General features: G+C 35.3%; 2 protein-coding genes across 4 annotated transcripts; one reads left to right on the top strand and one right to left on the bottom strand.

Annotated features, from left to right (window-relative positions):
* Positions 1 to 8710: 8710 nt before the first annotated feature.
* LOC141712908 (glycolipid transfer protein 2-like) lies at positions 8711 to 11363 on the top strand. 3 transcript variants are annotated; one of them, XM_074516037.1, is made up of 6 exons: positions 8711 to 8846; positions 9355 to 9410; positions 9628 to 9758; positions 10345 to 10480; positions 10887 to 11030; positions 11113 to 11363. In XM_074516037.1, exons 1-6 carry the CDS (start codon positions 8726 to 8728, stop codon positions 11146 to 11148), a joined length of 624 nt encoding a protein of 207 aa, XP_074372138.1. In that variant the 5' UTR covers positions 8711 to 8725; the 3' UTR covers positions 11149 to 11363. The 3 variants fall into 3 exon arrangements, with proteins under 3 accessions (XP_074372138.1, XP_074372137.1, XP_074372135.1); XM_074516036.1 differs by having other exon boundaries at positions 8777 to 9188; positions 10891 to 11030; XM_074516034.1 differs by having other exon boundaries at positions 8782 to 9188.
* A 219-nt stretch (positions 11364 to 11582) lies between these two features.
* LOC141712906 (endoglucanase 10-like) lies at positions 11583 to 15007 on the bottom strand. Its single transcript, XM_074516032.1, has 6 exons — positions 13838 to 15007; positions 13436 to 13749; positions 12850 to 13323; positions 12567 to 12699; positions 12298 to 12470; positions 11583 to 12145 (listed from the first exon to the last, which is right to left on the bottom strand). The coding sequence occupies exons 1-6, from the start codon at positions 14259 to 14261 to the stop codon at positions 11735 to 11737; spliced, it is 1929 nt and encodes a 642-aa protein (XP_074372133.1). The 5' UTR covers positions 14262 to 15007; the 3' UTR covers positions 11583 to 11734.
* Positions 15008 to 15114: the final 107 nt, after the last annotated feature.

Below are 15114 nucleotides of genomic sequence, written 5' to 3'. Positions count from 1 at the left end.
TTTTGACTAAAGATTCCGCTAAGTCATTGATCAAAATGTCCAAAATGAAGTGTCCTCGATGTCCAAGAATGAGGAATTCGTGAATTTATAAATTAAACTATTCGAGAAGTCACTATAGCAACATTTAATTGTCATATTCGTAAAGTCTTTTCTAGTAAACTATGATACAGACTGACCGTGAAGTCCAAACCCTGATAGTCGTATCGAGAAGTCCAAACACTTTTGTTGATATCGTAAAGTCTACATGTCGACACGTTCATAAAGCTTATCACTGAGTCTAAATCGTGAAAAGTCATTAAAACAATTCGCAAAGTTCATATTTTGACAAATCCATTTAGCTATTCGTGAAGCACACATGTCGAAAGGTACTTAAAGCTATTCATGAAGTCTACATGTCAACTATCTCAATACGCTATATATGAAAGTTCAAGTTTATTTGTAGTTCGTAATATCTAAATACGCTATATATAAAAGTTCAAGTTTATTTGTAGTTCGCAATATTTGGACTGAGCAAATTTGAATACAACACCAAACAAGTTTCTAGAGCAAAATTTTAATACATGCATATTTGTTGCAACAATATTAAAAAAATTATCAAAAATAAAAAAATATTGCAACAACATCATAAATAATGATATATATGTATATTAAAAATATAAAAATAAATTTGATAATTTGTGTAAAAAAGGTAAATTTTAAAATAGTGTGAAAAGATTTAACCGATCATAAATATAAAAATATTACATTGTTATACTATTATTTAAAACCAAAATATGATACAATGATACAACAATAAGTAAAATATGATTAGATATTATACAATATATAGCTATAATTTAATTTCTCATCAGTATATTTTTCAATACATGCATATTTGTTGCAAAAATATTAAAAACTGTCAAAAATAAAAAATATTGTAACAACATCAGATATAATAATATATATTAGAGCGGGCAATTTGGTACACGGCACGTGAACACGACATGAAACGACACGAAAAATACATATATGGGTTTTAATTTTTGGTAAACGAAACACTATGTACACGAAATTACACGATAAATTTAGTGTCAGATATGAGTTTCAATTTAGGTACACGAAAGTACACGAAATTACACGAGATAAATATATTTATAAATTAATATATATAACACATGCATATATTTATGTATATAATATAAATATAATATAAGTTTTTATAAGTTTTTATAGAATACTATGTAAATATATATATATATATATATTTATATATACACTCTCCATATTTCATTAAATTATACATTAAAATATTTTTTTTATATATTATATGTATATATATATTATAATAATTTTTTATTTAATATATACGAAAAGTACACGGAAAGTACACGATTCGAATCGGATATGTGTTTCACATATAGGTACACGAAATCATTTCGGGTCGGATATGAGTTTCATGTTTACGTACACGAAACACGAAATTACACGACACGAAAGTACGCAACACGACCCGATTGCCCGCTCTAATATATATGTATATTAAAAGAAATTAAAAATAAATCTGATAAATTTAAAAAAATAAAAAGGTAAATTTTAAAATAGAATGAAAAGATTTAACCAATCATAAATATAAAAAATATTATATTATCGTACCACTGTTTAAAACCAAAATATGATACAATACAACAGTAAGTAAAATATTAGATATTTTACAATATATAGCTATAATTTACTTTCTCATCCGTATATTTTTAAATACATGCATATTTGTTGTAACAATATTAAAAAAATTATCAAAAATAAAAAAATATTGCAACAACGTCAGAAATAATGATATATATATATTTATATTAAAAAAATTATAATTTTTTTTATAATTTAAAAAAAATAAACAAGATAAATTTTGAAAATCGTGTATCGCACGAGATATAAGTTAATATATACATTATATACAATCCAGTTTTTTATCAAATCAATTATAATCTACTTTTTTTATAATTCAAAAATATTGTTATAGTCATAATTTAAATCTAAATATGACAATATTTTGATTAATATTACTTTATCAAATACAAGTTTATATTAAAACATATTAATTAAATTAATAACACTTTATTTTCAAGATATAATTAACCACCATAACCAAATCACCTTACCTATTAAATAAATTTTAGCCAATCAAACCAAAAATAGACGCTCTTAGAAAACTTTTCTAGTATTTTGAAATAGAAAAAATATGTTTATGAATACGGTGAAATAATAATTTTAGTGTTTGGACTGGAATCTTGTAATAAAAATATATAAAAAAGATTTTTGTATAAATTCCAACAATTTTAGTTTCACTTCCTTTGTGCTTGGAAATTTAAACAAGAAGAGAACTAGATAATGTTGGACAAACTTAGTATTTTAGACTAAGTTGTGAATCATTTTGAGACTCTATATGAGTGAGACACATTATGTGTTAGTGGTGTGTATTTATTGGAACGTATTCTCCTCTTCGAGGGGATTCCAACGCATATTTATACGCCCAATATGAGTAAAAGGTGAATGAGAACTGATGTTCCAAAATTTTATCTTTTAATATGAAAAGTGGTCTTGTACCACATCGAGAGTAGCACAAACATATTCCTTAGTTTTTCTTATAAATACCATGTACCACATCGAAAAAAAAACAAGTCCTTCCAAGTCTCTCTTTATAAATAGAGTCTTAGGGCATCAGTTTTATTAAGTCAAGGGAATAAGAGTCATCTCTTTGATTCTCGGTCTCTTTAGTCTTAAATTTTTCCAATATTCCGGTGATAGTTCTCGGGCTTAGTTCAAGTTCGCTGAGAGTATATTCGATCTATTGATTATACTAGTATCTCGTTTTATCCTGGGAGGCTATAGACTCGCACATACGGTGAGAGGCGAAATAGTTTTAAGGAGACAGTTTCAACTGGACTCGAGGATCTCCCTTTGGTTATATCCTTTCCTTCTCTGTTTGATTTCGTTTACTCACGCACACACTTATTTGATTTATATGTATTAATCGCAAATTGTATTCACAATCTTAAAGCTATTTATTTTATACATCTGTGACTGATACATTTGTATCTGCTTGTTTTGTTGAGTAACAGATCGATGGAGAACCAAACTGTGAATGATCTGATGAACATGATGGCTGATCCCAACGCATAGATCACTGGATCTGATGGGGTTCACCAGCAGCCGATTAACCCTAACGCACAGATCGTAGGATCTGATGGGGGTCAAACGCCTGTTGGACATGTGCCTTCGGGACATGTGCCTGTGGGATACACTGTCATTGGACATTTTAGTGTTCCTCTTGGACAGATATCGGCAGGATTCACTCTCCCGATCATACCTGCGGTGCCTACTGGTGTGCATACACCTGTAGTACAGACGCACGTACCATCTGTTCCACCTGTGGTACCTGCTGCACCTGTTATGCCAACTGTGCCTGCTACACATGCTGAAAAACATGAGAAGTTCAACGGAACGAACTTCAAACATTGGCAACAAAAGATGCACTTTTATTCGACCACGTTGCATATGGAACACTTCCTTAAGGAAGAACCACCGTTGCTCACTGCTGAGAGTAACATGCAGACTGTGTATGCTGTTGATGCTTGGAAGCACTCCGACTACATCTGTCGGAACTATGTGTTAAATTGTTTGTCTGACTCGTTGTATAACGTATACAGCGCGAAGCCAACAGCTAAGGTCTTATGGGAGTCACTTGACCATAAGTATAAAACCGAGGACGCTGGGGCAAAGAAGTGGATTGTTGGCCGCTTTCTTGATTATAAGATGGCAGACTCTAAGACTGTGGTCAGTCAAGTGCAGGAACTGCAGGTGATCATTCATGACATTCATGCTGAGGGAATGGTCATACGTGAGTCTTTCCAAGTTGCTGCTGTTATTGAAAAGCTTCCACCTGGATGGAAAGATTTCAAGAACTACCTTAAGCACAAGCGAAAGGAGATGTCTATGGAGGATCTTATTGTTAGACTTCATATTGAAAAAGACAACAGAGGGTCCGAGAAGAAAGTTAATATTTCCACTGAGAAGGCAAACATGGTGGAGCATGCTCAAAGCTCCAAGCCCAAGAAGACTAATTCTAGTAAAGGGGCAAAGCTGGCACCCAAAGGAGGGATTTCGAAGTCGAAATTTCAGGGAAAGTGCTACAACTGTGATAAAGTTGGTCATAGGTCTTCTGATTGTAAGAAGCCCAAGAAGCCCAACAAGAAGAAAGAAGCAAACATGGTAGAGAATATCTCCAAGGAGATGGGTGATATAGACCTCTGTGCTACGGTCTCTGAAGTGAACCTGGTCGGTTCTAATCCACGTGAATGGTGGATTGATACTGGTGCTACTAGGCATGTTTGCTCAGACAAGGCAATTTTCTCTAGCCTCAAAGCTTCCGATGCTGGTGAGAAGCTCTACATGGGGAATTCAGCAACTTCTACCATTAAGGATGAAGGCACGGTGATCCTGAAGATGACCTCTGGGAAGAATCTGATTTCGAAGAATGTACTTTATGTGCCTGATATTCGCAAGAACCTTGTGTCTGGTTCTCTGTTGAGTAAGCATTGCTTTCGCATTGTAATAGAGTCAGATAAAGTTATTTTGTCTAAGAGTGGTATGTTTGTAGGCAAGGGTTATTTAACCGATGGGCTTTTTAAGCTCAATGTAATGTCCGTTAAGGACGATAATGAAATAAAGAATACTTCTGCTTTCTTGCTTGAGTCTCCTAATTTATGGCATGCTAGATTAGGACATGTAAATTATGACACTTTACGACGTTTAAGTGCAAAAGAATACATACCTAAACTTACTATCGATTCAAAACATAAGTGTGAGACTTGTGTTGAGGCAAAATTAACGAGATCATCATTTAAACGTGTGGAAAGGAACACCAAAGTGCTAGACCTAATACATAGCGACATATGTGATTTAAAATTCGCTCCAACAAGAGGAGGAAACAAGTATTTTATTACATTCATTGATGATTGTACAAAATACTGTTATGTATATTTGTTGAAAAGCAAAGACGAAGCTATAGATAAATTTAAAATCTATAAGGAAGAAGTTGAGACACAACAGACTGAGAAAATTAAAACGATATGAAGTGATCGTGAAGGTGAATATGTTGAACCATTTGGGGAATTCTGTTCACAACATGGTATAATCCAGGAGGTCACTGCACCATACTCCCCTTAGTCAAATGGTGTGGCTGAAAGGAAGAATCGCACTCTGAAAGAAATGATGAATGCGATGTTGTTAAGCTCTGGGCTTCCACAATCGATGTGGGGAGAAGCCATCTTAAGCGTAAATAATATTCTAAATATTACGATGCGCAAGAATAAGGATGTAAGTCCTTATGAAATGTGGAAGAAAAAGAAACCAAGTTACCAACACCTGAAAGTGTGGGGGTGCCTTGCAAAGGTACTGATCCCTACACCGAAGAAGGTGAAGATAGGTCCTAAGACTGTGGATTGTATCTTCATCGGATATCCTCCACACAGTACTGCATATCGGTTTCTTGTTCATGAATCCAAGATTCCTGATATTCAAAAGAATACCATTATGGAATCAAGGAATGCCTCATTCTTTGAGACGATGTTTCCCTGTAATCCAGGAAACCAACAACCTACGACGTCTAAACGATCTCATGAGTCTGTAGATGACGATATTGAGAGTGACGAAAGTGAAGACGAAAATGTGGGGTAGTGAGAAGGAGCAAAAGACAACGAACGGAGAAATCCTATGGGTCTGATTTTATGACTTATTTGCTCGAATAAGGTGACCCAAAAACCTATAAGGAGGCGGTTACCTCACCTGATGGGCCTATGTGGAAAGAGGCCATCAAGAATGAAGTTGATTCAATTATGCAGAATCATACTTTGGAATTAGTGGACTTGCCAATTGGTTGCAAACCATTAGGTAGCAAGTGGGTTTTCAAGAAGAAGTTGAAAACTGATGGCACTATTAATAAGTATAAGGCCAGACTTGTGATTAAAGGATACAAGCAACAAAAAGGCCTTGATTACTTTGATACATACTCTCCTGTAACGAGAATAACGTCCATAAGGATGATGTTTGCTATTGCTGCAATGCATAATCTAACTGTACATCAAATGTATATGAAAACAACTTTCCTAAATGGAGACATAGATGAGAAAATCTATACGGAACAACCCGAAGGGTTTGTTGTCCCAGGACAAGAAAGAAAAGTCTGTAGATTGGTGAAATCATTGTATGGTTTGAAGCAAGCGCCTATGAAATGGCATGAAAAAATTGATGAAGTCGTGCTGGCCAATGGCTTCAAAATTAATGAATGTGATAGTTGTGCCTATTACAAGGATAATGAGAGTGGCTATGTCATGATGACACTATATGTAGATGATCTACTTATTGCCGGAAGCAATGATAAAGTGATCAAATCTACCAAGGATATGTTGAAATCAAGATTCGACATGAAAGACATGGGGCTAGCAAATGTAATTCTGGGAATTCAAATTTTTAGAACATCAGAGGGTCTCGCATTAAGTCAACCACATTATGTTGACAAGATCCTTGAGAAGTTTCTTAAGGATGACTTTGAGAAAGCTAGGACACCTGTGGATGTGACTTTGCACCTATCCAAGAACAAAGGTGTAGCTATTTCCCAATTGGAATACTCGAGGATAATTGGTAGTCTGATGTACCTCATGAGCTGTACAAGACCAGACATTGCATACTCATTTAGCAAGTTGAGTAGGTTTACGAGTAATCCGGGAGCTGACCACTGGAAAGCGATCATAAGGGTACTAAGGTACTTGAGGGGAACTCGAGACTATGGACTGCACTATGGAAGATACCCAGCAGTATTAGAAGGATATACTGACACAAACTAGATATCTATCAAGAAAGCACTTAAGTCTATGAGTGGCTATGTGTTTACATTAGCTGGAGCGGCAATATCATGGAAATCCTCAAAACAAACGGTGATAACTCATTCCACGATGGAAGCTGAGTTTGTGGCACTAGATAAATGCGCCGAAGAGGCTGAATATCTACGTCAGTTTCTGGAGGATATTTCAAGATGGCCAAAGCCTGTAACTGCAATAGGGATTCACTGTGATAGTCAATCCGCTATTGGCAGAGCACATAGCACGATGTATAATGGAAAGTCTCGTCATATACGATGACGACACAGTTCCATTAGACAATTGATCTCAACCGGAATTATCACTATTGACTATATACCGTCAAAAGATAATATCGCGGATCCACTAACCAAAGGGTTATCAAGAGAAGTGGTTGAGAAATCATTGAGAGGGATGGGCCTTAAGCCTATTGCTTAATGACATCATGGTGGACACCCAACCATTGCTGACTGGAGATCCCAAGAACTTGGTTCAATGAGACAACTAAATCATGATGACCAAATCACTGTAGGGGTAACCCCTGGCCTGTTCCTATGATGAGGAAACAGTGAGACCCGTAAGGTACGAGGTTAAGCTTTGAGCTTTTAATGATCTTTGATGAATACGCGAGTTACTCTATAAGATAAAGATCACCTATGTGGGAGAGAAGTGGGGCCGCTTCAAAGGAGAATTGCAAGGCACAATTCTTTAGAAACTCCTGCAGAACCAGGACGATGTTCCATGGCCAAAATGGACATAATCATGAGAACTGAATGAGTCAGGAAAGATATAGTGATGAGTATGTCATCGTTTACACAAACGGTTGAACAGTTCAAGGACATCGCGTCATACTGTCTACCAGTAAAGTCGATATAATTATTCGAGCGAAGGTTCAAAGAGCATTCTCTACCTATCGTATGCTATATCTAACCGCCGGAACTATCACCAAGTCAAGCTCCGCGTCTGTCTGTCTGTGTGGTGCGTGCTACTGGACCATCAATCTCATTTGTGGGGGATTGTTGGACAAACTTAGTATTTTAGACTAAGTTGTGAATCATTTTGAGACTCTATATGAGTGAGACACATTATGTGTTAGTGGTGTGTATTTATTGGAACGTATTCTCCTCTTCGAGGGGATTCCAACGCATATTTATACGCTCAAAATGAGTAAAAGGTGAATGAGAACTGATGTTCCAAAATTTTATCTTTTAATATGAAAAGTGGTTTTGTACCACATCGAGAGTAGCACAAACCTATTCCTTAGTTTTTCTTATAAATACCATGTACCACATCGAAAAAAAAATAAGTCATTCCAAGCCTCTCTTTTATAAATAGAGTCTTAGGGCATCAGTTTTATTAAGTCAAGGGAATAAGAGTCATCTCTTTGATTCTCGGTCTCTTTAGTCTTAAATTTTTCCAATATTCCAGTGATAGTTCTCGGGCTTAGTTCAAGTTCGCTGAGAGTATATTCGATTTATCGATTATACTAGTATCTCGTTTTATCCTGGGAGGCTATAGACTCGCACATACGGTGAGAGGCGAGATAGTTTTAAGGAGACAGTTTCAACTGGACTCGAGGATCTCCCTTTGGTTATATCCTTTCTTTCTCTGTTTGATTCGTTTACTCATTCTCACACTTATTTAATTTATATGTATTAATCGCAGATTGTATTCACTAATAATACCGTTGTATTTTGTATATTACCGGAGATTCTACAGTATAAATAGAATGGTGTCAGTTCCCATTTAGTCAGATATAAAATATGAATAGTTGCACTAAACAAGGCCCAGAAGATATCTGATAATATCAAGGTCAAAACAAAGGTCACTATCATATGTCTAATACAAGAAAATTGGATAAGGAAGAAAATAATATAAAATTTTATGGAGTAATTCATTGCACAGAAGTTGATTTGCCAATAAGGGTTCTTCAGAAGGAATCTGGAGTTCTTACAGGTTCTTATTTGTGCAAATTTATGCACATAAATATATTTTACTATATCCAAATAGAATAATACTTGAAGTACTTGAACATGTCTTAATATATTTAGTATTTTTCTGTATATAAAGAGAGACTAGTAACAAATTAAGGATAAAAAAAAAGAGAGATTGTGATGAAAAGGAGGAGAGAGATGGAGATGGAGCTGAAGATGAGATCAGAATTAAGGTCTGCCATTGAAGAGTTCTCTAAGGAGGCTTTGAAAGTTCAGCCTGTTGATGATCAAGTTCAAAATGCTGCTGCACATATACCCCTCAAACCGTTTCTTTTTCTCTGCAATATGGTTCTTCAAGTTCTCGGTCTCTCTCTCTCTCGTCTGCTCTCTCTCTCTCTCTCTCTCTCTCTCTCTCTCTCGTTCTCTCTCTCTCTCTCTCGGCGTCTGTGTGAGAGTCATGTTCATGTATTCCGTTTTACTTTTCTTGTCTTCATCTTTCAATTATATTAATTTTTATGTTCTTGTTGCAGATAAGATTGGGCCAACAATGGCTGTTTTGAGACAAGACATCCATCAGAATATACAGGTAAATAGAAACAAAACTTTGCTTAATTATTAGGCCATATTGTCGCCTGTCTAAAATTTTTATAAAAATAGTTTCTTGTTTTTCTCATGGTGTGTGAGAAACACACTTCTTCCCTTTTGTCTTTTCTGATACAAATGTTTAGGACATTTTCACCCTTCTTTGTCCACATATGTGAGGACCAATAGTAAATTGTAATGTTGTTCTATTTCATTTCCAGAGATTGGAGAAGTTTCAGGAATCAAATCCTTTACTATATTCCAATGTGGTGGAGATCTTGAAAAAAGAAAAAAATGAAGTCTCTGCAAGACATGTTGCCAGCTGCAGCAGAGCATTTGTATGGCTTACCAGGTACTACTATATATTAAGTTCATTTTTTACATTGTATACAACTCCTTTTTTTTAATTCTCCAAGTTTGGTTTGTCTCTGATAGCTATTTTTACCTCATGTATATGGAACACTAAACTGTTCACAACAAAGTAGACTTGAAGGATTCGACATTTTAATTTTGTTTTTGTAACGTATCTCTTCCAATTAAGCTCTTAACCACTTCGCCAATTACTTTACTAAAATAAATAAATGATATACTGGTGCATAAATTTAGGACCCATGTCCCATGGCATGTTACATGTGGTTAGTTGACTAATGAACTTTGCTAACTCCTTGTATACTATAGTTGAGTTGTTTGCAGCTTTTCAAATTATAGATAGAAGCATATTCTGTTAGGGATTTAAAGGAATTCATGCTAATATAGGGAAATAAATTACAAGTGTCAAAGAACCTGGTTTGTAAATATATGTATTACTATCAGCTAGTATAAAATTAACTCTTGGCACATACCAGTAATTAAAAAAAAAACATCTAAATGTGTATTTGTGTAGTATATATTAATGGCTGATGAGCAATTTTATAACAACTATATGTTTTACTTGGCAGATCTCTTAATTTTACAGTGACATTGTTGCGGTTATTACTGAAGGATTCTGAGCTTAAAATGGAGCGAGCTGTAGAAGAAGCATATATTATCACTTTAAAACCATGGCATGGATGGATCACTTCAACTGCTTACAAGGTAACCATTCAATTTTCTGAGGGAAAAAGCTATTTGTTAGTAATGTGCATGCAATCACATTACTCCTTTTTTTTTTCTTGAAATAGTGTCTTGTGTAATGCACTAATGCTTGCAAAATGTTGTTCAAGAAAACTTCTTGCTTTACTTGCTTCTCTATTACTTTGCTATAACTTATTTACCGAGTGTCTGAGCATTAAATTACAACCGAATCTCTTTAATTTATTCCTTGTTTTCTCAAGCTTCATGTATTTACTCGCGGTGTTTCTTTTGCAAATTTGCAGTAGCTGCCTCTGGTCCGAAATTATCCTTTAGAACGGAAAACTTTATTTTTTGAATTTTACTTGAACGCCATGCAGTGACATATTTAGTAGGTCAAATTTAAGTGGACTAATTTATGGTTTTTCAGGTAGCTCTCAAACTGGTGCCTGACAAAAAAGCATTTCTTACCATTCTCATGTCCAATAGAGAAGACAGTGACAGACTTAAAGAAGAAATGGACACATTTGTTTCACTACTTGTGCCTTTCCTTGACAAAATACACTCGATTTCGGTATGTGGATCCTTCATTTGATTGGTCAAATACAAGTGCAATTAACGTTGTCAGTGTTGAAATCCTATCTGATATCTTGCAGATAACATTCAACTTGGATAACATGAAGTCTCCCTGAAGATGCAAGAGAAAGAATGAAAAGAAACCAAAATGCTGTAGATAGTTCAGTTTTGCTTAGAGTGATGTCCCATATTATCCTGTGTTGTATATAAGTATGTGAATCACCTTCTGATTAGGAATAGTATACAATGTAAAACGTTCGTTGCAATGCGAAACATTTTGCTCTGTTAAGCAATAGTTGCAATTTTAGTAAGACCTTTTCTGGTGATGTAATTGTAAATATGCTGTATTTTCAGAAAATTTACTGTAAAACCTTTTAAAATATTCTGTATCTTTTATAGTTTTCACCATAGAGCATTGCAGATCTATCTATTTTAAACTTGATCAACATACGAGCTTTATGTTACAGGGGGTATTCAACAAAGCATAGGCTATGAAGTACCAATAAAGAATTTGAAGGCACTTTCTAAAAAATAAATTAGAGAGCTGGATAATAGAATCAGGCACGAAGCATAAACATCTGAGTTATTGTTAATAGTATAAACTCTAGAATCATCGAGCGAAAATGTTTTGACATCTTAATTTCTAGGGTGCTTATGCATGTTTCCTTCCGCTAACATTTCAAGGAATATGTAATGCACATCTCAAGGAAGTAGATGAATATTTTGAAAAATGCCCATCATGTCTATCCCTAAATTGAGGCCATTTGAGCTAGATGCATTGAACTTATCACGAGAGGTAAGCAGAGAGTCATGATGTGCTATGAGCGCTGCTAGTAAACCAGCATTGCCAGAAATTGTGGGCTCTGTAAACCATGGCTTATCTCTGTAATCAAAGAATATGTCACTTTGGTCGGGACCTCCGACCATGGCTCCTAAAATCTGATTCGGATTTGGTTCTTTGGCATTCAGCCATTTATCTCCTTGTGCACACGAATATCCTTTGTGATCCCAGGGTATGGATGCACCTCTGTGGTGAACATGTGTTGGATACTCATCTCCAAATCCAACAATATAGCTCATCTTCATTGGATTATCTCCAAGTATATAATCAACCTGAAACAAAATTGGTTGAAGAGAATAAAGAGATTATGATTGTAATATCTCCTCCGTACACTAAAATTCATGTTAAGGGGTTGACAACTTTGCTAACTTACAAATGAGGCCTTCTAAGAACATATATGTAGTAAAAATTGAGGAACACTTACCTGAGACCTTGAGAAATTTCTCAATTTATCCAATGTGAATACAGTGCCTGCACAACTGCTACCAGATCTGCGCAAGAGATCAAGATAATCGCTATACAATTTACTCAGAAAAGATGCTGTTGCAGCATATGGTAGTGGTGCACCATATTTGGGTTTCAAGAGGATCAAACCACCTACATGACATCAAAAGAAGTCTGATTCATAATCAAATGGATTAGTTGAGCACAATTCAAGCTTCAACAAAAGTAGCAAATCCACAAATAATTTACCCTCTGTCATATTAAATTGCAGTTTGTCGAGATACGAACACATGAGCAAGTCCGTCCTATTGGTTGATGATCCAAATGCATCTTCATAAGGGTATCCCAGGTCAAGGAAGAATCTAAGTCTTGTTAGCAAAATCTAGAAAAACAACAATTACAAAATAATGTCAAGAATCAACACAGATTCTGTACATTCCCACCACAAAAATGCTTGATTTTCGAAGCTTACAAGTCATACTTACTTTTCCGGATCATTAAGGAAAAAAGACTTAAAAATTAGATCATATACCATAGTAGCAGTGAGCTTATTATTCCAATAAAAGATTCCTTTTTCAGAGGACAATTCTTCTTGCACCGCTGCATCAAAATTTATGGTGGCATAATCAAGGTAAGTTTTGTTCCCGGTAGAAAAAAATAACCAAGCTCCACCCCATATCAACTCGTCTTTGAACCCTGAAGAATTGTAAAACTCACTGGCTTGTTTGCCACAATCACTGCTAGTGTACATTCCTTGTATATGGCTTGTGCTATTTTTACTAGCAACATCAAACAATGCCTCAGCGGCTTTTATTAGTTTTCCAGCATAAACTTTGTCATTCTTAAATACTAATGACGCTGCTGAGAATGCTGCAACAATTTCCCCTGCTAAATCTGCAGCAGTACTATCACAAACTGATACATGCCTTTCGTAACGCATGTCTTCTGGTCTTTGCCAACAGTTTATATCATTCTCAACCTTAGCATCATTACTAGCACCCCCAACCTAAGAAATGAAAAAGCACCCCCAACCTAAGAAATGAAAATTTTACATAATCCTGAATAGTAAATGGTACGAGATCTCAAAGGGGATCTTTTTTCAAATAAGTTCAGCATACCTGCGAATAAATTTTAGTTGGACTAGAAGTACTTGAATTTCGAGGAACGAAGGCCTTGAGCAAATAGTCACTTCCCCATTTTATGATGTCTTTTATATGTTCAAGTTCGGCTATATCATCATATTTCTCATGATACTCGATCACAGTCCAGCTCAATAAAGTTGTTGTATAAGCTGTTGACAAGCTAAATTTGATGTTGTTCCCAGAATCATAAAATCCGCCCACAAGATCAACGTTCGTAGTGCTACTATTGCCATCTTTTAAACCAGAATCACCACGGAATCTTACCAAATTGTTTTTCGGAAGAACCCCAGCTGAAAAAAGTAAAGTTCTAACTAATTAGGAAAGCAGATTTTTTTGTGTTTCACATACATAGAAAAAACATGGTATTTTTTATATTACACTTTTGAGCATCAAAGAAGACAAGTGCTTGATTTACAGCAAGTGTAAGATTCTTGACAGAGCGATGGTTACGGTGCTTGTGCAATGGAACAAAATGTAACAAGAAGAAGCAAAGGGCAATAACAAGAAAAACAGAAGCTGTAGCATAAACGCAACGTCTCAAGTGTGTCTTATCAGTGACAATGAGATTAAAATCATAGGATTTAGAAAATTTTGAAGGGAGTGATTCATATCCTGAAGGCCCGCTTGATTGAGGTAAGATGTTATAGTCAATTTCTATGGAGTTCCAGTGGCTAGATGAAGGGAGAAGCCGGCCAGCCCCAGATATTGTTGTATGAACAAAAGCAAGTGGTTGGTTGTAGTCCACCTCAGAAGCTGCTGTTTTAGCGTGTTGCGGTGAACCTACAGATGATGATTGAGGCATGGTAAAATAATGGAATACAAGTGCAGAAAGCAGAATCTAAAAGTGGTTGTGCATTGTTTGAAAGATATTTGACATTTCTTATGTAGATATTGTCCTCCTAGCTGTTTTATGGGTTGTCTGGTACTAGGTTTGAGTTTAATATGGATGAAATGAAAAAATACTGGGGCAAATAGTGATGTTAATGTTGGTATGTGAAAAAATGTACACGGAAAATGTATGGCTAGGTAAGTGAATCATCTTAATGGTATGACTGTAAGAGCTAGAGGTTGATGCATGCAACAACAGAAGAACCCTGAAAGCTAGGGTGATGTGAAGTTCGTGATCACCGGTTTTCTTGATCGAAATCTTTTCCAAAGTGTCTGGAATTCTGTGAACAAGATTCAACCTTTCCAGTTCCAGGTTTCAAAATATTGTAGAAGAAGAAATCAGAAAAATTAATGCGAATAAAGCTTGAAAATGTACTTCCAAACATAAAATTGTGAAAGTCAAGCTGGATATATGCATGAAAGCATTTTAACATAAAATAAAGCATTTCTCAACTTATCATATATATGATAAGTAGAGAAGATGACTGTCATGACGGTTACTACAATGCAGTAATCGTGTAAACTAAGCTATATGAATGGATATTCTAACAAATGGAAACTTTGAGATGGAACAAGCTGTCCAAATGGCAACAGCATATCAAACCGAATTGCCTGCTATCCTTTCGGCTTAAATATTTTAAAGACAAAAAATGCTGATTAAATTTGACCGGTTTCACTGTGTGTCAATTTGAGTAATTCTGTTGATTTTAACGTTTAGTACTAACTACCATAATTACAGGTTGGCACTAAAGATCATTTAGGAAACT

Source organism: Apium graveolens, chromosome 3 (genome assembly GCF_009905375.1).
Source record: "Apium graveolens cultivar Ventura chromosome 3, ASM990537v1, whole genome shotgun sequence".
Taxonomy (NCBI): Eukaryota; Viridiplantae; Streptophyta; class Magnoliopsida; order Apiales; family Apiaceae; genus Apium; species Apium graveolens.
Note: the sequence above shows the minus strand (reverse complement) of the source record. Positions and strands in the feature narration are given on the sequence as shown.

Excerpts from the sequence above, each read along its gene's own strand:
- LOC141712908 (XM_074516034.1), top strand. The coding sequence starts at position 9,005 with ATGAAAAGGAGGAGAGAGATGGAGATGGAGCTGAAGATGAGATCAGAA. Across the intron at positions 9,759-10,344 it reads GCATTTGTATGGCTTACCAG|ATCTCTTAATTTTACAGTGA; the intron begins GTACTACTATAT and ends TTTACTTGGCAG. Across the intron at positions 10,481-10,886 it reads TCACTTCAACTGCTTACAAG|GTAGCTCTCAAACTGGTGCC; the intron begins GTAACCATTCAA and ends ATGGTTTTTCAG.
- LOC141712906 (XM_074516032.1), bottom strand. The coding sequence starts at position 14,261 with ATGCCTCAATCATCATCTGTAGGTTCACCGCAACACGCTAAAACAGCA. Across the intron at positions 13,324-13,435 it reads CAACTAAAATTTATTCGCAG|GTTGGGGGTGCTAGTAATGA; the intron begins GTATGCTGAACT and ends TTCATTTCTTAG. Across the intron at positions 12,471-12,566 it reads GCAATTTAATATGACAGAGG|GTGGTTTGATCCTCTTGAAA; the intron begins GTAAATTATTTG and ends GATGTCATGTAG.